Source organism: Trifolium pratense, linkage group LG2, assembly GCF_020283565.1.
Source record: "Trifolium pratense cultivar HEN17-A07 linkage group LG2, ARS_RC_1.1, whole genome shotgun sequence".
Lineage (NCBI taxonomy): Eukaryota > Viridiplantae > Streptophyta > Magnoliopsida > Fabales > Fabaceae > Trifolium > Trifolium pratense.
The window spans coordinates 44,252,589-44,279,254 of NC_060060.1; the positions used below are offsets into that span (position 1 = coordinate 44,252,589).

General features: G+C 32.6%; 3 protein-coding genes across 3 annotated transcripts; all 3 read left to right on the plus strand.

Annotated features, from left to right (window-relative positions):
• The first annotated feature begins 25 nt into the window (after window positions 1–25).
• On the plus strand, window positions 26–3,127 carry LOC123906150 (probable receptor-like protein kinase At5g24010). Its single transcript, XM_045956003.1, has one exon. It carries the CDS (start codon window positions 325–327, stop codon window positions 2,860–2,862), a length of 2,538 nt encoding a protein of 845 aa, XP_045811959.1. The 5' UTR covers window positions 26–324; the 3' UTR covers window positions 2,863–3,127.
• An 8,405-nt stretch (window positions 3,128–11,532) lies between these two features.
• On the plus strand, window positions 11,533–18,945 carry LOC123906151. The gene is made up of 4 exons (XM_045956004.1): window positions 11,533–12,045; window positions 13,685–13,946; window positions 17,539–17,606; window positions 18,393–18,945. The coding sequence occupies exons 1-4, from the start codon at window positions 11,911–11,913 to the stop codon at window positions 18,720–18,722; spliced, it is 795 nt and encodes a 264-aa protein (XP_045811960.1). The 5' UTR covers window positions 11,533–11,910; the 3' UTR covers window positions 18,723–18,945.
• Window positions 18,946–19,942: 997 nt separating this feature from the next.
• LOC123906152 (putative septum site-determining protein minD homolog, chloroplastic) lies at window positions 19,943–21,374 on the plus strand. The gene has a single exon (XM_045956005.1). It carries the CDS (start codon window positions 20,036–20,038, stop codon window positions 21,074–21,076), a length of 1,041 nt encoding a protein of 346 aa, XP_045811961.1. The 5' UTR covers window positions 19,943–20,035; the 3' UTR covers window positions 21,077–21,374.
• Window positions 21,375–26,666: the final 5,292 nt, after the last annotated feature.

Sequence of the window (26,666 nt, forward strand, 5' to 3'; positions counted from 1 at the left end):
TCAAAGAACATTAATATTTATCACCAACCAGAATCTAGTAGAACTAATTCGATGCATCAAAATAGAACCTCATGTTAAGCAATCAAAAACTTTGTTTTAAAACATTACCACTAAAAGTCCAAAACAATGAAATTATTGTCAATAATCTCTTTGACTTGTACCATCACCAAACCAAATTCATTTTCATGTACTGTTTCTTTTCTTCTCTCTTTATTACTCTTTCACTGCAAAAAAAATCTTCAGTTTCTAACTTACACTTCAGTTTCTACATATTCTTCATGTGAATTCTAAACTCCAAAAAAATCATAATTTTTTTTTTCTTCCATGGATACTAAAAATCTGATTCTACATTTCATTTTTCTCATTTTCATTCCCTTTTCATTCTCTTCTTTCATTCCTATAGATAACTATCTTCTCAACTGTGGATCAAATACCAATTCTACCCTTTTCAATAGGCTTTTCATTGGTGATGATGATAAAACCAACAAAGATTCAATTTTTCTCTCTTTAGACAAATCAATTTCCTTAACCAACCAAAACCCATCTCCAAATTTGCCTACTTTGTATCAATCTGCAAGAATTTTCACCAAAATGGGAAGTTACAGATTCATGTTGAAGCAAAATGGTACCTTCTTTGTTCGTTTTCATTTCTTTACTTTTAAGGCTCAAGGCTTTGATTTAAAAGATGCAAACTTTAGTGTCATGGTTGGTGGAAAATTGGTTATGAGTAATTTCAATGTCAATTTCAAGCATAGTAATGATAGTACTAATGATGCAATTATTAAAGAGTTTATTTTGAAAGTGGAGTCAAATTTACTTGAAATTGTGTTTAGACCTGTTAATGATTCTGGTTTTGGTTTTGGTTTTGTTAATGGTATTGAAGTGTTTTCTGCTCCTGAAGATTTTGTTGTAGATTATGGTACTAGGTTTGTTGGTCCTTTTGGTGTTAAGGAATACAAGAACCTTTCTTACAATGTTTTAGAAACTATTCATAGGATTAATGTTGGAGGTATGACATTAACTCCTTTTAATGATACCCTTTGGAGGACTTGGATTCCTGATAAGGATTTTCTGATTTTTAAGGAAGCAGCTAAGACTGTAGTGAGCACTCACACACCAGATTATCAGAAAGGAGGTGCGACTCGAGAGATCGCGCCTGATAGTGTTTATATGACAGCTCAGGAGATGAATAGGGATAATCAATCCATTTTAGCTTCACAATTTAACATAACATGGAACTTTACGGTAGCTTCTGGTGGTGTTAGAGTTCGACATTTGGTTCGGTTGCATTTCTGTGATATTGTTAGTCCTGCTCTTAATTTGCTTTACTTTGATGTGTATATCAATGGATATTCTGCATATAAGGATGTTGATTTGTCGTCTCTTACTTTCCATATGCTTGGATCTCCGCTTTATGTGGATTTTGTTGTTGATTCTGATGATTCGGGTGTTATTCAAATAAGTGTTGGACCTTCTGATCTTAGTAGTTCAATGAGGAAGAATGCGATACTTAATGGCGCAGAGATAATGAAGCTTGTGAATGTTAATGATTCAGATTCAATTGTTGCTCCTAGGAAAAAAAGGTTGGTGTTGGTGTTGGTTGGTTCGATTTTTGGAGGAATTGTTGTTTTACTTTTAGTCGTAGCTGTTTTTGTAGTTTGTTGGAGATGCAGAAAGAAGAAACCGAAACTAAGGTCGGTTGAAAGTGTAGGATGGACGCCGTTACGCGTGTTTGGAGGAAGTTCGCTTAGTAGAATGTCTTATCCGTCTCCCAGTTCTTACGGACATTTCAGTTTGAAAATCGCTTTTGCTGATATACAATTAGCAACTAACAATTTCGATGAAAGTCTAATTATAGGATCTGGTGGATTCGGTATGGTTTACAAAGGAGTTCTAAGAGACGGTGTGAAGGTTGCTGTCAAGAGAGGCATGCCAGGATCAAGACAAGGCCTTCCAGAATTCCAAAGCGAAATAACAATTTTATCCAAAATTCGACATCGCCATCTTGTTTCGCTAGTTGGATTTTGCGAAGAAAATTCAGAAATGATACTTGTCTATGAGTATGTCGAGAAAGGTCCACTCAAAGATCTTTTGTATGGTTCAGAAGGACTTCAACCTTTGTCGTGGAAGCAGCGTCTCGAGATATGCATCGGTGCAGCTCGAGGTCTACACTATCTTCACACCGGTTTTTCTCAAGGAATCATCCACCGTGACATTAAATCTACCAACATTTTGCTCGATGAAAATTATGTTGCTAAGGTTGCTGATTTCGGTCTTTCAAGATCCGGACCTTGTATCAATGAAACTCATGTGAGTACTAATGTGAAAGGTAGTTTTGGTTATCTTGATCCGGAGTATTTTCGAAGACAACAACTTACGGATAAATCAGATGTTTATTCGTTTGGCGTTGTTCTTTTCGAGGTTCTTTGTGTTAGACCAGCTGTTGATCCACGACTCGATAGGGAACAAGTAAATTTAGCAGAATGGGCTCTTCAATGGCAAAGGAAAGGTATGTTAGAGCATATTATTGATCCTTATCTTGTCGGTAAGATCAAAGTAAGCTCATTGAAGAAATTTGGTGAAACCGCGGAAAAATGTTTGGCGGAAGACGGCGTTGATAGGCCGTCTATGGGTGATGTGTTATGGAATTTGGAATATTCACTTCAGCTTCAAGAACGTGATCAAGAAGTGAATGTCACATATGATGATAGCATTGATAATGCAGAATTGAATGTTACATCTTCCATAATTCCTAGGAATCCTCCTAACAGCATGAGAATAGAGGGAGATTATGATAACAATTACTCTAATGTAAGTGCTACCAAATTTTTTTCACAACTAATGACTAGTGATGGTAGATAGAGATAGATATGAACTCTCTTAGACTCTGTTTGAATATTAAAAAATGAGCGGAATAAAAGAGTTTTCAAACAATTTTTTGAGTATTTTATGATGGAAAGGAACAATAATGAGTACTAACATGTACTTATGGAATGCAGTGATAGGCAAGGACATTGTTTGGATAATCTTTTTTTTCTTTTTCTTTCTTGTTGTGTGAAATTTAAGAAATGCTATAAAATTATCAAAGTGTAACTTTATCTAATGTAGTTGCTTTTTATTTACTCAAGAGCTGAGTGAGCTTGTCAAAATTTTAATGAGCTACATTTTAGTTCAGTTTCATCTTATAATTGTTTCATTTGAAAGATCAACTTCCTCCTAATATAGTAAGAAAAATCTTAGGTAAAGTACTATTGTTATTTTTTTTAAACCGAGTATTTTTTGTGTGCAACTGCAAAGATTAATATTTCGAGTCTTGTGTGACCCAAATGGGCGGCAAGTTCTCTCCAAAAGTTTTAAGGTTGTTGCATGCCTATGCCAAAGATCAAATCCAGGATCTTAGTTAAGTTAGAAAAAACTCGTGTTATCTCATCTAAGTGCTCATTTTACACTAAGAAATTGTCAAAATTGCCTAAACTACTTTTTTTTCTTCCAATTTTTAAGGGAATCAATTAGGTGAACATTCACCAATTAACAAAGCACACTTACGTATGATATTTTACTTATGTTTGATCCATATCCATATAGTAGTAATATGTTGGATGATAGTAACATTTAGCTCTTTCAAACAGCATATTTCACTTGAAAAAAAAAAACCTCAAGATTAGGTAAAATTGTTTTCAGGTAAAAGGTCAAAGAATATACTTTGAAAGTTTTTTAGTTTCTTGAGAAAGGCTTTTTGATGCATAAGAACGATGGTGATATGAGATTTAAATAATTATCATCTTTTAATTTGATTATGCTGGGCAAGCAAAAATTGGCTAATTTTAAACGATCTTCAAAGATTTACTTCCCGGTTGCTCAAAATCAGATACTTCTCAAATATTAATTTTTTGACGGCTAATACTGAACATAATCTTAGTTTTGTTTGGAGGAGTTTATATTCGACTAAATTTGTAATGAGAGAAAGTATTAGATAGATCGTTGGACGAAGTGATAATATATCTCTTTAGAATGACCGATAAATATGTGATGATTCTGTTAGTGACACCTTAAATTCCCAAGCCCGATTTTGGGTCAGGGTAAGCAGGACCCGAGCCCAGGGTTTCCAAAAAACTGGGGCCTCAATTTTTTTTTGGCCCATCATGTTAAAAACGGTTAGCTATTTGTGTTGAGATTTAGATTACATGAAAATACACTAGTGTATTTGGTTAGCTTGCATTGCTTGAATAAGGAGGGACTCGGTTCAACTCCTAGTTTTTGGTTGGCCTTTTTTTGTTTGTTTCGTTTAAATAGATCAGTTTTACAAAATGATGATTTTTTCTATAAACTAGTCCCACACCCGTGCGATGCACGGGTGTTATGCGGTATTTTATATTATAATGTTGAAAAATCATTCGTATAAATTGAAACAATAAGTATTATGAAAATTATAATAATAACATCAATAAAAACAAAATAATAATAATAATAATAATAATAATAAAGTGATGTTCCTTAAAAAAAAAATAATAAAGTGATGTAAATATAAGATAGATATTAAAGATGTGTTTATACATTTCGAAAAGATTACAATGTATCATATTGCATCTACCAAAATAAGTTGGTAATCCATAAATTGTCATGTCACTATAAAAACGGTTTATGGTCATACTCATACACTGTGGTTAGATTAGTGGTTGCACAACTATCTAGGAATTATATATATCGATGCTTATACATTTAAAAAACTTATTTATACATCAGATTTGAAGTTACTTTGCTATCTTCTTCATTAACATTGATTAGCAATATCTTTAACTCATTTTTCAAAATAACTATGGAAATGACAACATATAATTGACCATGGAAAACAATCGATGTTGAAACATAAGTTTTTATTTATATGATAAATCTCATTGGAGGATCCTGAGTTGGATAAATTACTTTATTATCTCTTACAAAAAAAACTACTGTATTATCGAATTTGACATTTATATTAATTTGAAACTTATTGGAGCAAAAATAAATCAACTTAACTCATACTCAAATATCGAATATGATAAAAATCATACATGACATAACAACCATTAGTAAACTTTATTTTATCTATTTTTTTTACTAACATTAGAAAGTAGTCCTGACAATCGACCAACTCCTTATATTTACAAAGATTGGACAAAAGATTATTAGCAAAAACATTAACCTTTTTGAAAAAAAAATAATAAAATACAAAAAATAATAAAATGAACAAAAAAATGTAAATGAATAATAACCCAAAATAATAATAATAATAATAATTACAATTAGTACCCCACATTAAATGAATGTAAGTGGATGATATGGCTAAATGAAAAGTTTTCATTGGTTTGTGGATTAGGGTTTAGATAGACAATTCCACAACTATCTAGGATTTATATATATAGATAGATAAAATCACTTTATAACTCATAAATAACTTTACTACTTTATTTATATATAAAAAAATTACATTTTGTTATTTCTTTGAAAATAAAGAATTAATTTATAAAATTAGATTGTAATTTTTATTAAAAAAAACACAATCATTTTTTTTTAGATAATCAAAACACTATTAATTTTGTTATTTATTTTATTTTTTGTGTAAATGTAAATTTTGTTTATTTTTGAACAAGGTAAATTTTGTTTATTAATTATCTCTTAATTTTTCATTTATCGTTTCAATTTCAATATTGCAGAATATGACTTCAAGTTAACTCTGATCTCTTTTGCTTCACAATTCAAATTTTTGAGAATGTGGTCATCACACCCTGATTGTGAAAATATCATCAAAGAATGCTGGAATGTTGAGGTTCATGGTTGTCCAATGTTTATTTTAACAAAGAAGTTAAAACTGGTGAAAGAGAAGTTGAAAACCTGGAACGAGACTATTTTTGGTGATGTGCATGTTATGGTTAATACTGCCGAGAAAAACTTGAACCAAATTCAAATCAATGGTTTGTCTGACTTGCTGCTTGATAATGAGAAAAGAGCACATGCTGAGTATGAAATTGTTCTGAGCAAACAAGAAACCTTTTGGAAAAAAAAGTCAATCTTAACTGGCATTTAGAAGGAGATAGGAATACTAAATACTTCCACGGAATTGCTAAAATCAAATCTTCTACCAAAACTATAACCTCCTTACAAGATGGTGAACTTGTTCTTATTGACCAAAGTCAAATATCTCATCATGTGGTTAATTATTATAAAAATATTTTTTGTTCTAACAATGTTTTGCAGGAACCATGGTAATTCCAAATTTGATCAATGAGGATATCAATGCAGTGATGACTATGTTGCCCTCTCATCAAGAAATCAAATCAGATGTTTTTGCTTTAAATAAAGATAGTGCTCCTGGGCCTGATGGTTTCTGTGCATTCTTTTTTCAACACTATTGGGAGATTGTCAAGATTGATGTCTTCAATGCTGTTTTGGAGTTCTTCACAACAAGTTGGATCTTGCCAGGTTTTAACTCAAATATTATAGACCTATAGCCATGGCTAATTTCAAATTTAAAGTGATTTCCAAGATTATTGCTGATAGGGTAGCCAATATCATGCCTTTTATCATCTCTAAAGAACAAATGGGCTTATACATGATAGGAACATCAAGGACTGTCTTTGTATTGCTTCTAAAGCAGTTAACTTACTCCATAATAAAGCTTTTGGTGGTAATTTAGCCCTCAAGATTGATATTTCTAAAGCTTTTGATACTTTAGAGTGGTCATTTTTGTTGAAGGTGCTAAACAGGTTTGGTTTTAATGAGAAGTTTTGCAACTGGATCCATGTTATTCTAAAATCAGTATTCCTCTCTATTTCCATCACTGGTAAGTCAGAAGGATATTTCAATTGCTCTAGAGGCGTGAGACAAGGGGACCCACTCTCTCTTCTTCTCTTCTGCATTGCGGAAGATGTTTTGAGCAGAAGCATTTTAAAGCTAGTTCTTGAAGGAAAGTTGGATCTCATCAAGGGTACTAGGCACCTTAGTGTCCATTCTCATACTTTTTATGCTGACGATTTAATGGTTTTTTGCAAAGGTAAGCTAGCTGGTATCAAAGCTCTCAAGGAGTTATTTGACACGTATGCATCTCAATCTGGTCAAAATATAAACACAGCAAAATCAACCATTTATTCTGGCTCTATTACTCAAGGCAAACTTGCTCTAATAGTTAACTTGTTGAACTTCAAATTAGGCTCTCTACCTTTTAATTATCTGGGTGTCCCTTTATTTAAAGGTAAGCCAAAAGCTAGTTTGTTGCAGCCTATTGCAGATAAAATTCATTCCAAACTGTCAGTTTGGAAGGCATCACTCTTATCCACAGCTGGTAGGGTACAATTAGTAAAATCAGTCATTTAAAGTATGCTTCTCTACAACATTACTCACTACTCTTGGCTTGTCTCTTTGATCAAGAAAATTGAGAAACTTGTGAAGAATTTTATTTGGAGTGGTGATGTTGATAAAAAGAAATTAGTCACAGTTGCTTGGAAAAAGATATGCAGACCACTTTCTCAAGGAGACTTGAACCTTAGATCTTTAACAAGTTTGAACAAAGCGGCTAATCTTAACCTTTGTTGGTCCTTCATCAACTCACAATCCTCTTGGGCTAATATTTTACAAGCTAGAGTCTTGAGGGGCAAGAAAGTTATTCAACATCACATATTTTCTTCTCTTTGGAGCAGCATAAAGGAGGAACAACCATATTGAAAATGGATTTGTATAAGTGACTAGACATGTTTTTTTTTTCTTCAAAAAATAATGGGCAAGCCTTAAAAAAGATATATTCAAAAGAAAAGATAGAACAATATAAGAAGAGGTGGGATGGGATCAAACCAAAACCCTCGAGCTAACAAAATCAAAGGTTAGGTAACCCTTGTCAATTTCTAACATAATTTGCCCTAATCAAAAGAAGGGGTGGTTTTGGGTCATTCTTTGGCCCGGAATCACCCTGTGCATCTTTTTTTTTTCTTTCTTTTCTAGTTTTAATCTAAATAAGTGATTTTCACTTAGATTAGAGTTTTTTGTTTGTTTTATTTTGTGATTTCTTCTTTGCAATGTGTCACGTCTTCGTGCTGTGTTCGGTTGATTTCCCGTCTTGGTGCGATGTTTGTTTGTTTTCCTGTTTTTGCGGCGTTCGTTTGGTTCATAGTGACAGTCAACTTTGATCAACCACTGATTCAATCAATGACAAGGTCACCAACGATACAAATCCTAAGACATGAGTATTTCGATTACCTTTATTTTATCACCTTATTTGTAGGCTTGAGTATGCCGTTTTATGTTATTAATTTGGATGTTGTGAATATGTTCGTAGATCCATCCTTTCAGTTTTTAGCGATATTGAATTTTTTTTTTTTTTATAAGCAATGTTAGTTGTTAGTATTACAATGTTATGTTAATTTTTTCTCCTTTCAGTTTTTTTTTTTGGGTTTATAACCCTCTGATTCCTAGGGGAAAGGGGCCCTAATAGTCCAGAAATTCGTCCTTTTTGGTGAAACTCATTAACCACTTGAGTCCAATGACTTGGTTTCTCCTTTCAGTTTTTAGCGATATTGAATTTGTGCTTGTATTTGATGTACTCTTTTGATTTGAATGAATGAACATCTTGTTTTATTAAAAAAAACATGTATATCACATAACCGTTCAACATTTAAAGCACAAGAAACTTCAATATTAATTGCAAACCCATTAATGAAAATGACATCGGAATTCCTAAATAATCCAGCTAACAACAAGACCTGTACTCTTTAAGGCTCTGTTTGGATTGATGGAACAGAATAGAGCGGAATGAAATGGAGTGGAACGGAGGGAAGAAGAGTTTCCATTCCATTGTTTGGATGTGTTATAAGATAATAGAACTAATTTCCCACTCCATTATTTGGAAAGTGGATGGAAATGAATGAGTTATAATTGTTTTATTCCATTTTTACCTTTTATTTTTTTTTTTTTTTTCACTATCCTTTATTTAAAAGCATAATATGTTGAATCTCTACATTATTTGTCATCATCTATACCATTACCATACGTATAAAAAGTCGATACATGTTAATTTGAATTATTGTTAGTAAGAATAAAAAGTACTCCGTCCGCCCAAATTATAAGGAAAAAAACTCATTTTTTTTGTCCTAAATTATAAGAGAGAAAATCATTTTCAAGAATGTTTTTCCCTTATTCTCATAAAATTAAATGCAAATTGCATTTAATTTTCCCTCTTTACCCTTTTCTCAATAAACAACAACCAATAAAAATTATTTTTACATCTTCCTATGCAACTTATTCCAAGGAAAACCCACAAAAACATATTTTAAATCCTCATATTTTACTTTTTCCATAATAAGTGTGATTTTTTTATTTTCTTTTATAATTTGGGACGGAGGAAGTACTAATTTGCATAAATGAATCGCAACACAAGCACAAATAATCATAAAGGTAGAACAAAATTACAAACATAGACACCCACATCCCAACACCAAACAAACTACTTGCACCCAATATAAAACAACCTAAAACTCATATAAGAAGAACAACTAAACTAACATGAGTACAAGGATGACAAAAGCATGATACGGACTACCGTGTAATAATAAATGAATGTCGACGTATGTTCAACGAGTTGCAGAAGAGTTGAAGCACGAGCAATGAAGAAGAAACAGCGTGAAAAGAAGAAAAACACAATAGAAAGAAGAGTAGGGACAAAATTGAAAGTGCCATATTAGTGTGTTCCATTATATTACATTGGATACACCCCAAATTGGGAGGAATGAAAATTTAAAGAAATGAGTGGTATTGTCTATTCCATTCATTTTTTACAAAACCAAACAATGGAATCTGATTCTATCCCACTCTATTCCATTTCATTCTACCACTTTACATCAATCTAAACATAGCCCAAAGAACACGATCGATGTTGCATTCCACCCAAAAAATTCAAATGAGGTTGCCAGATAATTTCCTTGATCAAAAGATGGGTGAATTTTCACTTCAAAAGCTTTATGTGCTTTTTATTATTGCTAAAACTGAATGTTTTGAACTAAGATGCAAAATTCATTTTAAATAAATTCTTAATTTTTTATTTTTTATTTTTTTATATTGAAGAGGGCTGGACGTCCGAAAAATTATCTTTTTGTTTTTAAATAAAAACTATAATATTGAATTTTTAATGAGACAAACAAATAAATCTATTCACACTCTTGCTACGAAAACTCCATTTTTATTTTTATTTTTATTGATTGATACTACCCCATTTTTATTTAGTGTTCAAATTCCTATTGATATCCCAAAAACAAAATAAATATTTGTTAACATGATTTTAAAATAAAAAACAAAAAATGGGTAGTTTGTGTGTAGTCACTATCCATTTTTTTTTTCTTCTTTTTCTCCTCCTCAACTAACGGAACTATTCATAAATTTTCACCGACATATGACTAAAAATTCGAAAAACGGAGGTCAATTCCGTCATTTAAAATATCAGCATTATTCAGCAGTAGCTAGTTTGTGTGACCGTTAGTTAATAATGCTATTGCTTTCCATGACCATGACTACGTGGGACCCACAATTTGCAACTCCCCGTTGATAATAATCAACCAAACACGATCCACAAGTGATTTCCAGCTGTAAAATAATGGCATACCCGTAATTTCAAGAACAATTGATTAAGGTCATAAATTAAATATCTTTTCAACATTTATTTTAGTTTTTTTTTTTTTTTTAAATATGTTTTCAAATAAAATAAAATATTTTTTCTTATATAAAAAAATTTGACATTTTTTTATAATCTATTTAATATGTTTTTGATTTATGTATATATATATATATATATATATATATATATATATATATATATATATATTTTGTCAAATAGCCTAATAACTATAAATTTCACTGGTAAGGTGAATACGTAAGGTGTCCATGTCCGGGATTCGAACCCGACCACTGAATATATAATACTATGTCTCAAGTAACTGAACTATTATAATCTCTATAAATATATTTTCAATCTTCTTATGTAAATATACATTTGAGAAAATACCAAATGTTTATATTATTATACCAAACACATTTTCACTTAAACTTTTATATCTTTTACGTGTCTCTATTTATCTTGTGCAAAGACTTAATTATTATTAATAATATATTTACCGTTAAAAATCTTTTATTATGCATTAATATTTTTTTTATTATGCATTAATATTATAGTATTCACTAAATAATCATTAACAAAATCATATTTAATGTAATTTAGTTGGTCAAAGTTTCTTATAAAAAGGATCAAATTTTTTGCCCTAAGTGTTCCTTATAAAAAGGACCGGAGGGAGTATACTAGTTCGAACTTCACACATTTTACTTATTTATATTTAAAATGTAATTATTTGAAAAAAAATCATATTTATTTAGTTGTAACAAATAAATAAAATTATATTTTTTATAAAGTAAAAAAAAGTTTAAGTATTTTTATTTGACAATTGTTTTTAATTTATTTTTGGACCGATTATTTGACCAAATTTAAACTTTATTTTTCTATTCATTTTCTTCAATTTTCTTACATTTCTTATCTCAATTTATTTTTCCTCAATCACACGCAAACACACACTATTTGCTTATAAAAAAAAACACACACACACTCTCTCCCTCGCTCCACCAATATAAATAAATTCCCAATCGAAACGAAAAAATCTTCGGATTCATTACAGAAAATTTCTCATAGGGTTTTGATTTTCAGAATCTCGAGGCTAAATCTCGCTTCAATTCTCCATTATATATAGACAGAGCAAAAAAAAAAAACGGTTTTGTTTTGTTTTTGATTCTTGAAATTCGAATCATTTTTTGAGATACCCAATTAAGTAATTAGGGTTTATAGAGAAAAAGGTGAAGTGGGGTTGAATCAAGTTGAGATTTTGTTTGTGGGTTTGAAAAAGAAAGATGACGGATGTGATACTGCATATATATGATGTGACGAATAGTGGATCCGAAAAGGCTAATAATACCATTCTTCAGATCAATAAGATCTTTAAGGATGGTATTGGTCTTGGTGGCATTTTTCATAGTGCTGTTCAGGTTTAATTCTGTAATCACACTCTTTTTTTCTTTCTTCAAATTATTGATTATTATGTTGTTTTTGTTTCTGTTGTTGTTGTTGTTGTTGTTGTTGTTTAGGATTGTATCACTGGATCCCAGATTTTGTTTTGTTGAGTTTTTTATTTGTTGTCTGTAAATTCTGATATGTGAGTGTGAATATATCTATTTTTGGTGTTAATCCTCCCTTTCATGATGTGAGAAAGCGGCCCTGGTAATTCAGAGTTCCGTGTTAACCCTCCGGCCTTGGTAATCCGGAGTTTGGTGAGGTAAGCAAAGTCTAACCAATAATTGTTCCTTTAGGAGTCGAACTCGATTCTCAAGAACGATTTGTCCTCGGGGTGTTTACTAACCACTTGCGCCCAATTATTTGGTTGAGTGTAAATATTGTTGAATGTGTGACTTCTTTGCTTTTTTTGTGGTGTAATTATTATTTTTTGCTTTACTTTTGTAAGAGGTTTAGATTCAAATTTATTCTCCATTTTGTAATTTCTATTCAATTATTTTTGCTTTTGTTTGTGGTGTTGTTTGTGTTAACTGTTAAGTAGGTTAATTGAGAAACAGAAAATGACTAGGTATATAATAAAAGTGAATGTTATTTATGGGAATTATGAGTTATGATGTGAGTGTATATTTTGCATGTATCTATGGTGTAGATATATGGTCCATTCGTGCTGCAGTTGGTGTGAATAATGAGCATGCTGTTAATTAGTGAAAATTTGATAACTTATTTTACATAAAAATACTAAATGGTTCTTGTGCACATTTTTTTCTTTGTTGTAACAAATTGGAGCAGCGTTAAATAAGTATGGCAGAGATGTGTTGAAGGTGGTGTTAAACAGAAGATGGATGTGTAATTGTGTTAATGTGTTATTTTCTGTTTTGCTTGGAAAAATGAATTACTTAACTTACAATATTTTTGAGAAAATTAAGAGCAATTATCAATAAATTATTAAGTATGAATATGTATTTGTGTGTGTTTATTGTAGCATCAGCTCGTGTTTTAATGTTTTCAAAGCTAAAACTACTTGACATGGGTGAAACATGCAAATAGAGGTGTGTCATTGTTTAAACAAAAACACACTAATGCTCGATTTGGATATTGTGGCCAATAATATCCTTTCCTGCTAGGAGAGACACGTGGCCGATAAAAACCTTTATAACCAATGCATTCTTCTCATACTTTTTTTTGTCTTTTATATTATGAGGAAAATGATAACCATAATAAAATAAGTCCATAAGGGTGGTTTTGACCTTTGTTTCTGAAATCGGTACTCTATTCCTCGATATGGGATATTGTATGGGGAAGTTACCTTATTATTGTTGTCACTATTGATCTGGCTATATGTGTATATATGTATATTATTGTTATGTTATGAGTTCTATAAGGGTACATTCTACTTTGACAGTCTCAGTCCCCACATAGAAAATGTGAATCTTTTTGTTTGGTTTATTGGTCATTTATTTACAGAATCTTTTTGTTTGGTATCTTATTATGCATTGAGTTTTTCAGCCGAAAACTTTGTTTTTTCCTACCTTCTACAGCTTCCTTGGTACTATGATAATCCTATTGTCTTGTCACATGCCTGACATTTTAGGATTGTTTGTTATTCTGTCACAGATTTATGGAGATGACGAATGGTCATTTGGATACTGTGAGCAAGGTACTGGAGTTTTTAGTTGCCCTTCTGGACAGAATCCGATGTATACCTTTCGTGAATCCATTGTTCTAGGGAAAACAGACTTTTCCATTTTCAAGGTAAATCAAATAATAAGAGAACTCAGTAGAGAATGGCCTGGAAATTCATATGATCTGTTGGCCAAAAACTGCAACCACTTCTGTGATGAATTCTGTGAAAGGCTCGCTGTACCGAAACTTCCAGGTAAACATGATTGAACTATGATGTTGCTTTTATGTGCATTATCATTTTTTTTATGTTAAAAGATGGCCCCTGTAATATTTGAGATCCCCTAATGTGCACTTTCAACAAAAGCGTTGAACAGTGGACTCTCCTGTTATCACACGTTACAAAAGGTTGCCCCAATATAGGGCTGGGCATCGGGTGGGTTCGGTCGGATTCGGCCTGAAAACTGCTCAACGATAGAAAACCGATCAGGCTAAAATTACACCCATTTCTGACCACTTGTGTCAACGGTTTGAACGGGTGACGGACTTGGCGGGTGTCGGTTTGAGCGGCTGGTTTTCTTTGGTTAACAACTATGTTGCCTGAAGCTTTTTTTTTTCTCCCAATTCATCAAACCAACTTTGATTTCATAGTTTCTGCGCTTATCTGATCTATAGATGGCTATTTTTATTGTAAAGAAGAAGAAGTATGAGTAGAAGTCAAAAATATAAAAAAGAACATTTTTTTTCTATATTTAATAATAATAATGGAAGAGTGAGAATGTGTGGTGGAAATTTCTGCAGGCGCGTACTTTTGCTTTAGCTAGTTTCGTAAATGTGTGGTGGAGTACTAATAGTTTACTGAGTGATGTTTATAGTTGTGAGTTTCTAGACAAGTTATAGGTGACTAGGTGTCTATGGAGTTGTGAGTTTCTAGACAAGTCTGTTTCTCTCCTCTCTAAACACGTTAGCTGACTTAGCTTTTTTATGTATACAATACAATAACAACAATTATTATACTTTTCTTTCTTTCGGTTGGTTATGATTACCGTTGGGTTATAATTTCTGGAACCGAAACTGACCATTAGAAACCACGCTTACTCTGTTTACTTCATTTTTTGGACCCGACAATCAACCCGGCCCGCCCGCGTCAACGAATTACACATCGGTTTAAGCGGGTCTCGGGCGGGTCAATAATGTTTGCACACCCCTACCCCAATAGTTTGAAATAAATAGTCTGTTTTTTGTTGAACTGTGAACTGAGTTACCTATTCACAGGGTCTTTACTGTGTAGCATGCTATAGTTGAGTGTCTTTTTCAGAATTCATATACACACTCAGCCACTGATGCAGGGCAGAACCTGGAGTTTTAGAGTGTTGTGTTTTTCCACCCATACAAACATAAGTTCTAGATCTGATTTGTGTGTTATAGCACCATTTTTTCTTGGTAAGAAAGATTTCCCTGTGACGAGAATTTTAGTAATCTGAAAGGGGGTAGTGTGAGCGTTCACCGTTTAAATCAAAGTAGGGCTCCCTTTTGTAGAAAATGAAGAGGTTGAGAAACCTATTTTGATTTGTGTGCCATGCTTCCTCCCTGGTAGATACTTGGCATTCTGAGGGATCTTTCTCTAATTTCTTAGCCTCTCAATTCCCTGTTTTCCCTCTTCTAATTTTACATTTTTAATGTTGTGAATGCTTGAAGATTCTAGAAAATTCTCCATTATTCTGTTTTAAAATGGATGTGTGCCGATTCTCTCTACCTCCATCGTCGCCTTCTAAATAATTGCAACATGGTGGACAATTTAGCATGGACGAGAGTGTTTCGCTTTCATTTTTCTTTCAACACCTATTGGAACACTTCATCTTGACCCCATTTGTCACGTTTCTTCCCCAAATGACACGCTTGCTTGTTATGATTACCGAGAACTTGCAAGTACTTGAACTTTTACTTACCCTGTTGTAGGGCTGGGCATTGGTTCGGGTTCGGGCCCAAACCCTTGAACCGGTCGGACCGACGGTTGGAATATACAGGCCCAAACTCGAACCTAAACCAACATCGGTTTTATCGGTTTTCGGGTTCACGGTTTGGGCCGGTTCCGGTTCGGTATAAACGGTTTCGGCTAAACATTAGGCTACTTTGATTTTTTGGCCCAATACAATTTTAGGTTTACATTTTGTCCAATTTTTTTTTTCAGTTCTTGGGCAATGAAAACTAATCACATTGTTGGGCCATTATTTTCTATTTTTTGTCCATGTATTTTTTTTGGTCAAGTTTGTCCATGTATTTTTTATCTATGTTTTTAATTGTTACTTATTTAAATTTTTTGGTCCAGATTTTGGGCTATTGGCCGTTATTTTCTAAATTTTTTTGTCGAGTTTTGGCTACGTATTTTAGTCATATTATTACAATATACACACAAATAACATTAAATACAATAAAATATTAAAAAATGATCCTAATCAACTTTTAAGAAAATAAAAATTACAACATATCGTTGATATTTTCCATTAAAATTCAAATACAATCAGCTATGATGGAGATCCTGATAACTTCAATTTTAAACATCAGCAATCTTCTTGTTGAGTAACCTAGCCAACTCCATCAGCAACAATACTTCAAAAAAGTGCAAAAAGGAAAAATAACTAAGTTAGAAGGTAAAAATAGATATACTAAAAAACACTAAAGAATAGATCTAGAAGGAAACACAATACAAAGAACAGAAACTTCAGAAAATCAACAAAGAAAACTTTAAAGCAAAGGAGAAAACTTGAAAAAGAGAGATAGAGAGAGATGGTTGATGACTTGATGCTAGCAGATTTGTGAGAGAGATGGATCATGAAATCAACAACAGTAAATAACAACAACAAGCAACAGAAAGAAATGACAGAGAGATAAAACTCACCGAGAGGGATGGAAATTTTATGCAGCCGCCGCTGCTTTTAGGGTTAGGAATGGAAGGAGAAATGGTTAAGATGTAGTGAACTTCCCCTTTTATAGAAAATAAAGCTAGGGTTTGAATTGGACCATTTTAAAATTGGGCCAACATTGGGCTTCTTCTTATAACATGATAATTTTACAAATTTACAATACATATTAACGGTTCGGGTTTCGGGTTCAAACGGGTTGTATGCAAACACCTGCTATCGACCCTATTCTTCTGCCTAAACCGCAAACCACTGCCAGTTGGACCCGTTCCACCTGACCCGACCAAACGGAGATGCAGGGGTCGGTCGGTTCAAACGTTTGCATGGGTTTGTCCACCCCTACCCTGTTGTAGTAGTTTGAACAAAGAGGTCCGGGTTTGGACCAAGTGCATATTAGGGGGACCCGTAATATTTATATCATGTAAATTATTTGGTATACTGGATTTTACTTGTAAAGTTTCTTCAAATATTGTTTCTCGCATTGTAATATGATACTTATCATTGACGAAACTTGATCCAACAAGATAGTTTTTTTTTTTTCTTTTCTGAAAATGAATTAGATAGTTTAAATAGAAATATAAAATATCTACCAAACTTGGCTATTGTTTTGCATTAATATGCATTTTACTTAGAAATAGAAATCATAAGTGCTGTTGGCTTGAATATATAGAGTGAAGTTGGGAAATGATCAAATTGAGTTTATTAGGGTTATAGTGAAGAATGAGAAATGCTTGGATGTGGAGAGTAAATTTAGCCGGTTTCAAAAGTACTCCTGCATAGAAAATGACACATATTAAGATAATGTGCCAGTAGCCATATTATGTCAAGTGACTGCAGTTTTTAAAGCGATCCATCTTTGAGTTATTGCTTCTGTACATTACTTTTTAGCTTCCACTGTGTTTTCATACAGTTTTCATTTCATGATAGGTTGGGTTAATAGGTTTGCGAATGCTGGTGATACTGCCATGGAAGTTGCTGGGAACACAGCATTACGGGTGAGTTATGATTTCAAAATCCTCTTCCTAAGTGTTGTGTTACATTATTTCCTTCAATTTTCTCATTGGAACCTAGATTTTCTTGTGCTTTTTGCTTTGAATACTTCAAATTACAGAGCTATTATATGGAGCCTAGATACTCCAAAATTGCTAAAGCATCAGTGGTATACCTGTATCTGATACCAATATGCCTACCACATTCCTCAAAATATGTTTCGGTGATACTTCATTGATACTTCAATAGCGATAACATCTCCAAAATCTTGTCTTAAAACTTTTTGCGCAGCGTTATTCTTTATCATGCTGTGAGCAGCAAATTAGAGTACATACTCTTTTTGTTCCTTTTTCGAGGAAATATAAAAAATATTAAGAGGCATGGTTGAGAGAGTGGATAGGTACATTATCTATTCAATATAGTGGCGACCACTGACTTATTTAATTTGTAGAGTTGTCAGTTGCTGAACTAGACTTTGGAAGCTATGGTTTTTGGACAACGAGAATGTATGAAAATGATAAAATTAGCATTAGGCAGTAAAAAATTAGTAGTTGAATAGAGTCAAGCCTTAATTTAAAAAGGACATATGATATTTTTCATAAGCTTTTGACGTATCTAGTTCATATATCTTATCTTTAGTGGTTAAGAATTTTCCATATTCTTGTATCCATATCATATTGTACCTGTGTTGTATTAAGTGTATCTATCTGCATCGTAGGTTATAGTAGTATTGGCATTGTGACATATTTTGAGAAAACCGATGCACTAATAATATGTCCTGGTTATTACAGTTCCGGCAAGCGAAAACAGAGATTGTAACAGCGAGCAAAGTAGCATACAGGTTCTTATTGGGTGTTACAAACAATGTTACTAACAACATTACTAACAACGCTACAAACAGTGTTAAACCAGGACCTGATTCCCCCAACATATCAAACAATGAAGTGTCCTCCCCTAGATTTCAAGCTTCTTGGTTGAAAAATTTGATTACTAATGGGGCAAAACCATCCACTAGTTCAGAAGCTGAGAATCAAAATGGAGCTGTTCCTGTACAACCAACAAGAGAAGAAGATGATAAGACTCTGCTACAGCATAATTCATCTTCACATTATGATAGTTGATTGAAATAGAATCCATGTCAAAATTGCTTAGTTACTTTCTGCAATGGATTGTAGTATTTTGTAAGTTGCAAAAAGGAAACATATTTTTCATAGTATTCATTGTGGATTACCTTTGTTATATAGTTCCGATGAACCCCACGAATGTCGTTTATAGGGGCTATTACCTGAAGCTATTCTCTGATCGGTACTTATATCAAATGTATAATTTTCATTTGTTGCTCAACTTCAAATCTTATTATTGGTGGTTCCTAGTGAAACTATGTTAAGTGAAAGGTAATTGGGTTGTTTTGTGTTTCTTTGAATATCCATGTGCTTGGTCTATGTTGTTTCTTATGATTGATGCAAGTTTTAGTAGTAACATAATGGGAATGTGTATGTGTCGTTATCTTGTTTTTGTTTCCACCTATCAAATAAACATTAGAGAAAATAATATAAAACTATGAAAATGCATATTAGAATTAGATTTAATGATTTTAGAAATTTTTCAAATTTCAATATATTATGATTTGTTTATTTTGTGAAAACATTTTCTATTTTTTAAATTTATGTTAATCTTACTTGCTAATATTGAGATATCAAGCAAGAAAAAGTTACAAAAAACATAACAATTCAAAGAAAATTAGAAGCTACATATTTAATATTTATGCATGTATCCTTACCAACAACAGTATTCCATTTACTGTAAAAAAAAAAAGTATTTCATGTATTAAAAAATAACACTATTACCAATCGTTAGGTAGTTGGTTTAATGGTGATTGACACTAAACTTTGTAGGGAGGATCACAGTTCGATTTTCCGCAATTGCGATTGAGAGGGGATTGAAATCACTTGACGTCAGAATTGATCTCTGAACCAGATTAAATTGGTGGTGAAAGCAGAAAAAGAAAAACACTATTTGGCTATCCTGCTCATTTCAATTTAGGGGACAATAATTTCAAGATGTAACGTTTATAATTTGCTTATTTTTTCTAGTAGTGTTGTTGCCTAGAGTTGTAGGAAATTTGAAATTCGAACTCCAACTCCTCTATTAATATTCATGTTAAGAATTGAGCTACATTTACGGATTAGTATTTATAATTTGTTATTAAATGGAATAACTCTGAGCTCAATTGATAGGTCATTGTATTATATATGTATGAGTCAGGGTATCTAGCGCAGTAAGAACAGTGTATAAGACAACCTAGATAAGTTTGGTCTATAAAAAATAAACAAATAAAACCAAAAATAGCCTAATCATCACGAGTTTCTTCTCTTCTGTTGTTTCTCCTCACTCACACTCTCTACTCTGTACCATTTCCATCCCACCCTCACCAATGCTATCTCTCTACAACCTCCCGGGCACAACCAATCTCAAACTTCAATTCCCCTCAACAACCCATCTCCGCCACTCCACCACCTTCCCCAAAAAAAACCTAACCCAAACCCCCTCAAAATCCCACATTACAAAATCCCTCCTTCAATGGAACCGCAAACCCCAACTCGCCGGAGAAACACCACGTGTAGTCGTAGTAACATCCGGAAAAGGCGGAGTTGGTAAAACAACAACAACCGCAAACATCGGCCTTTCATTAGCCCGTTTAGGGTTTTCAGTTGTTGCAATTGACGCTGACGTTGGATTACGTAATCTAGATCTTTTATTAGGTCTTGAGAATCGAGTCAATTATACTGTCGTTGAAGTTCTCAACGGCGATTGTCGACTCGATCAAGCTTTGGTTAGAGATAAACGTTGGTCTAATTTTGAATTACTTTGTATTTCTAAACCTAGATCTAAATTACCTATTGGATTTGGTGGAAAAGCTTTAACTTGGTTAGTTGAAGCTTTAAAAGCCCGAGGAGACGGAACTGGTGGAACCGGAAATGGAAATGGTTCTGGCTCTGGTTCCAACAGTTCTGTCTGCCCGGACTTTATCCTGATCGATTGCCCTGCGGGAATTGATGCGGGGTTTATAACGGCTATAACACCGGCTAATGAGGCGGTTTTAATTACTACGCCGGATATAACTGCTCTTAGGGATGCTGATAGAGTAACTGGGTTATTGGAATGTGATGGGATTAGGGATATTAAGATGATAGTGAATAGGGTTAGGACTGATATGATTAAAGGCGAAGATATGATGTCGGTTTTGGATGTTCAAGAAATGTTGGGTTTGCCTTTACTTGGTGTTATACCTGAGGATAGTGAGGTTATAAGGAGTACTAATAGAGGGTATCCTCTTGTTTTGAATAAGCCCCCTACTTTGGCTGGTTTGGCTTTTGAACAAGCTGCTTGGAGACTTGTGGAACAGGATAGTATGCAAGCTGTTATGGTTGAGGAAGAGCCTAAAAGAGGTTTTTTCTCATTTTTTGGTGGATAAAGTTCAATTGGGTCATTTTTGTTCTTTCATTATTAGGTGCAAGTTTGTAATGAATGGTTTTATGGTGTTTGAGAAATGGTTTTTTGAGGTGAAGTTTGTTTTGGTCTGTGTATAGTTGCAGTTAGTAAAGCTTGTTTTCATGCGTTAAATATGTTCATTCATGATTTATTGCTTTTAATTGATTAGTATTATTATTTTGGTAATGTAAGGATTATTAATTGTATATGTAAACACCTCAGGTGCTGGTTTTGTTGGTATTAGTAATACAATGTTGTAGATGGCTTACCCTGGTATTTTATATTACGGTTGCAATTTTGTAGTTTGCAATATGACGTGATGTGGAAGCAGGGTTCATGGTTACATAAAGTGATGCAGTTCATGGTTATCGGTATGTTATGATACATGCTAGTCCTGTCACGATTCAATGCCACATTTAAAACCAATAGATAATAATAATTCATGAATTGCAGCATGGATATTGATTTATTTTGAAATGCCATGTTTTTATTTGATGATGATGTATCTTACATTCTTACTAGGATTTGATTCACTATTCAGAAAATAGGATTCTATGATTCACGGTTTGAATCTCAATTCAATAAGCATGATGCATTTTGTAATTTAAAACCCTAGTTATATTGATGATCAAGTTTTAGTGTGGTATTGGGCGCTCAAATGCATGTTCAACAAAAAATTACACAATGGGGTGTTAGGTTTGATGTGCATTTAAGTATATTCGCTGCTACAACTTTGTCAACTGTGCTGAGTTTATGAGTAATATCTGTTACCATAATAATATTTTGTTGTAGATGGTTCAACCTAGGATTTTAAATTTGGGCTGCAACTGTTTTATAGCTGTTAGATGCAGTCAGTCTGCAATCATAATTTAAATCCATAATTAAATCGGTGATGAAGTTTTGCTTTTAGTGCTGGCATGTCGATTGTGTTTTAGCTGTTAGATACAGTCCACAATCATAATTTAAATCCATAGTTAAATCAGTGAAGTTTTGCTTCTAGTGCTAGCATGTCGATTGTTTGGTACAATGATAAAATATTTTGTTGGTTTTTTGTTTGTTTGTAATGATTTTCTGTTAGTTTGTAATGGATTTATGGTGTTTAAGGTTGTTCAAATGTACATGTACTAGTGTTTTCTGAAGTGCAGTTAATTTTTTTCTAGATGAAAGCTGTGTACAATTGAGATTAGTTAGGCTTGGTTCATCTTCATGTTCATTCAAGATTTCTTTCCTCCAATTGATTTGGATTTATTGTGTCGATTCTTCTTTATATTGATATTTGTTGCCACAATCTTCCCTTCTGCTGTTCTGGTATTTGACCACTGAATGATGAGCTTCCATATGGGTAGGTGGGTTAACAAGATGATCATAAATGGGAGGAGAAATTTGCATATTAGTGTCTTTTTTTTTCTTCATCTTTTATTGTTAGGATCAAACTCGGTACCTGTAGTTTATAACACTCTGGACTCTTATACTCTGCGCACGAACTGCTTGTGCTAGATTCCAGTGGTTGCATGTTAGTGTCTAAGGTTGTAGAACTGTTTCGGCTGCAAACACTTGTTTTAGTCTTTTTAGATGAAAGAGCTAACTGTATGGTGTGATTCTTTAGCCCTATCTCTATTCTTTATTTCTGTTGAACATATTTCATTAGTAGGCGGCTGCTAGTCCATTTTCACTCCTGATTGCAGTATTAACATTATCGATAATATATTTCATTAGTAGGCGGCTGCTAGTCCATTTTCACTCCTGTTTTGCTGCTAAGTTCTTTGAAGTGGTAAAATTTAGCGGTTTATTTTGCTGCTCGTTTTTATTACAGTACAACAGTAGTTACTTAATATATCACTAGATTTTGATTATCTCTTACAGTAATATGCATTGAACAGTGAATAGTACCTCTTGCAAAACTGGAGTACATTACCACTCTACTCATGATTCGTTGATGGAGAGGAGTTACTACCAGCAGTAGAAATCTGAATGCACAGAATAATTTCTTTATGTTTACTCCTTATTGTTCCAGCTTGGGCTAATGGCCATCCGCATGCTCGAATGGGTCACCCGACCCCATGAAGTAATAACTTAGATCATATAACGGACACGTTCTGATTATAAACAATTACTGCTCAATAGTGACACATGAACCATTTGACACTGCTGTCATACCATCGGATAATACCTGTCACAATCACAGGTGGCAGAAGAATATTCTAGATCTTTATAAACCTAATTATTTCCTTATATAAAGCTTGCCAAATGGCTACATTAGGTATGCAATATCCAACCTTAAATTTCTCCCACGACACTTACTGACTTAATCGTCGGAGTGTGTGCATGTATCACATCCTCCTTTACAACGGGGTACATCACCAACACAACCAGTTATACTACCAGTCAAAGTCCTTTCACAATAAACTCCACCCCCTTATCGCCAGATCTCAAGTCCGGAGAAGATCACTTACCAATATAGTTTTGATTTTGTCCTTTTTTGTTTGTTTGAGTCCTTTTTGTTTGTTTTAGTCCTTATAGCATTAGAATTGATCCTATAATATGTGTGTTTTGATCCTTTTTGTCTAATTCCTAGAATTTACATGTACAAAGAAATATATATAAATTAACCATACAAAAAGTATATATAACTCAAAATATTAGACATCAAATTTTAACATTTCATCCTCACATGTGAAAAGAAAGGGTAGTCAAAATCCATTGAATATAGACCATTGAGAAAGGTGAGTGCATTCAACACTAAGACTACGCTTTCCATGTGGAAAGAAAACATTTGAAACCCATAATTGTCGTAAACAATAATATATATTTGGAGCAAGACGTCAGTGTTTTGATTGTGAAAAATATGATATAGCACTTAGCACACATGCATTTTAGATAAATTTTGATACATTTTAAAAGTTAGGTCGAGTTTAATTCAATTTTTATAAAATTCACTTGTTAGACAAACATAATTTCCAATTATAAATAGTATATTTTTAGACTATATCTTGTGCGACTTTTAACAATCCATATTTATGGTGAACAATGTACCATCAAAGGCAAGTATTTTTGGTTGGAGATTATTATTAGCTAGATTACCAACACGTATGGCCTTGGCAAGCAAGGGTATCATTGTTAATCCGCGCGAAACATTGTTAAGCAAGGGAGGACGAAGACGTTCAACATTTATTTTTTAATTGCTCATTTTCGACTCTAGTTTGGATGAGTATTTATAAATGGTTGAAGGTGAAACTTATTTCTTTTGAGGAAGTTTGGATTCATTTCAATTCATTTGGTGATTTGGTGAGGAATGAGAAATGAATGAAGGCTCGTCATTTGATCTGGTTAACTACTACTTTGAGTATTTGGAGACTATGTAATAATATTTTGTTCCGAGGAGGAGTTGCAAATTTGTCTTCTATAGTTAATCAGATTATCAATATTTCATGGTTTTGGTTTATCAGTAGAATAGGGAATGCTTCTTCTCTTGTTTTTTCTGATTGGTGTAATGATCCATTATGGTGTTTTCAAAACATCTAATGGTGTTCCTCGAATTGTAAAGGTTGAGTACACCTTGTACTCATTGTAATTCAATTTTTGCTTATAAAAAACAAATCCATATTAACTCGGGTGAAGAAAATCTGTAATAAGTCCGTAATAGTATATAACATGATTAAATATGTTTTAGTTTTATAAAATTATGAAATTTTTAGTTTAGTCTCTCAATAATTTATTCACTTTTAATCCTAATTTGTATTTTATAGGAACTATTTTCAGGATTAAAAGTATACTTTTTCTATAAAATATTTTCAAAATGGAGACTATTTTTTCAAACTTTTTCTATAAAATATTTTCAAAATGGAGACTATTTTTTCAAACTAGTATGGAGGACTGAAATTTTAAAATTTAATATGGAATAAACCTAAAAGCTTATAATTTTATTAATCACTAAAAATATATTTAACATTTCAAAAAACACTGTTTTTTCTGGTCAAAACACACACTCTGTTTTACTAGGTAACATTCATATTAGTTCCATTAAATCAAATTTATACAAATTTGGTATGAATTTTAAACAATAAATAAGTTTATCTTAGAAAGTGTTTGTTAGTGAATACTAACTGAATATGTATCTTGCACGTTATTGGAAAAACAAGACAAGGAAATGGTTAGGTTCACGTCACGTGAATTGTGAGATAATCTTAAATTCTTAATGGTCATGCATGTGGAGTGAATTGACAACCTTACCATAATTTATATTGTTTATAGTTTATACGCGTCAATTTATGATGTATAAGTAACATAAATTTTACATTAAATCGTCTCATAAGTCTTAGCTCAACTGACAAAAATATTGAAATTGTTAGGTCATGCATCGTGACCCGGGTTTGAACCCGGGATTTCACAATTATGTGAGTTTAATTTCTTTGGATTATCATTTCATCTAAGACAAAAAAAAAAATTTACATTAAATCAAAGGATTGATCTGGTGGTAAAAAGACACGTCTTAAATTCGAGAAGTTCCAGGTTCGACCGTTATATGAATTTTAAGGTCTTCCCTATCTTGAACTGAGCCACCATCCTCTCCCACTAAATTTTTTCTTATAAATAAAAAAAGAAAGATTAATTTTACTTTATTATACACAATTTAATTTTTATTAATGGATTAAAATCAGATACAATATGATTTATTGATTTTTTTAAGTAATTTAGTGGTTTTGAATTTCATACTCAACGTGAATAAGTGGCTAAAATTTTATCTTATAAATATAACATTACTCTTATTTAAATCGATGTGCGACTTAACCATTCATTTAAGTTAAAAGTTAAAACCAACACATAAAATCTCAACCATCAAATTTAATTTATCATACGATTTAAATTATATAAACACAATATATTAAAAAATTGGTTAGGCTGGCTGAGTTTGGGATGGTTCAAGTTGATAATGATGTCAAATCATATATAAATTGATCACAATCGTACATATTAGATCTAATTATTGTAAATTAAAATTGTGAGAAACTGTGTCAAATTTGTACAGCAGGAAATTTGCTTTGATACTTGATACTTGGAGTCAATGGGAGAGAGGACTTCCCACAATAAGATCAGATGGATGCCCTCTTACTCATCCTCTACGTACCCCCGTGGAAAATGTGCTTCATATTCATCACAATGAGAACACTATCGAGTGGATTCATGTTCTTCGCGAAGCAAATCATGTGGCGAAATATGGATTATCCTTGATTCCTAATGCACATGCCAACTTCAAATTTCTGTTGATCATTGAAAACACCAAAAATTCTTAAAACAAAAATGAAAGTTAAAAGGACAAAAGATTGTGATAAAAGAGATTTTTATTCCTTTTTAATAAATCTAGTAGTTAAAATTTTATCTTTAAGATGAATAAATAGAACATACGAAATATATAATATAATCTCTCGTCCTGAAAAGATTAGTAAATATAGAAATAAATATATAAAAATAAAAATGGTAGGTTTTATAAAGAAAATAAAACATACTATAGTCTATAGGATTGTAATGTTCCACGAGGTATATTTTATAATGGTCCCCACATTCACACAAAAAAC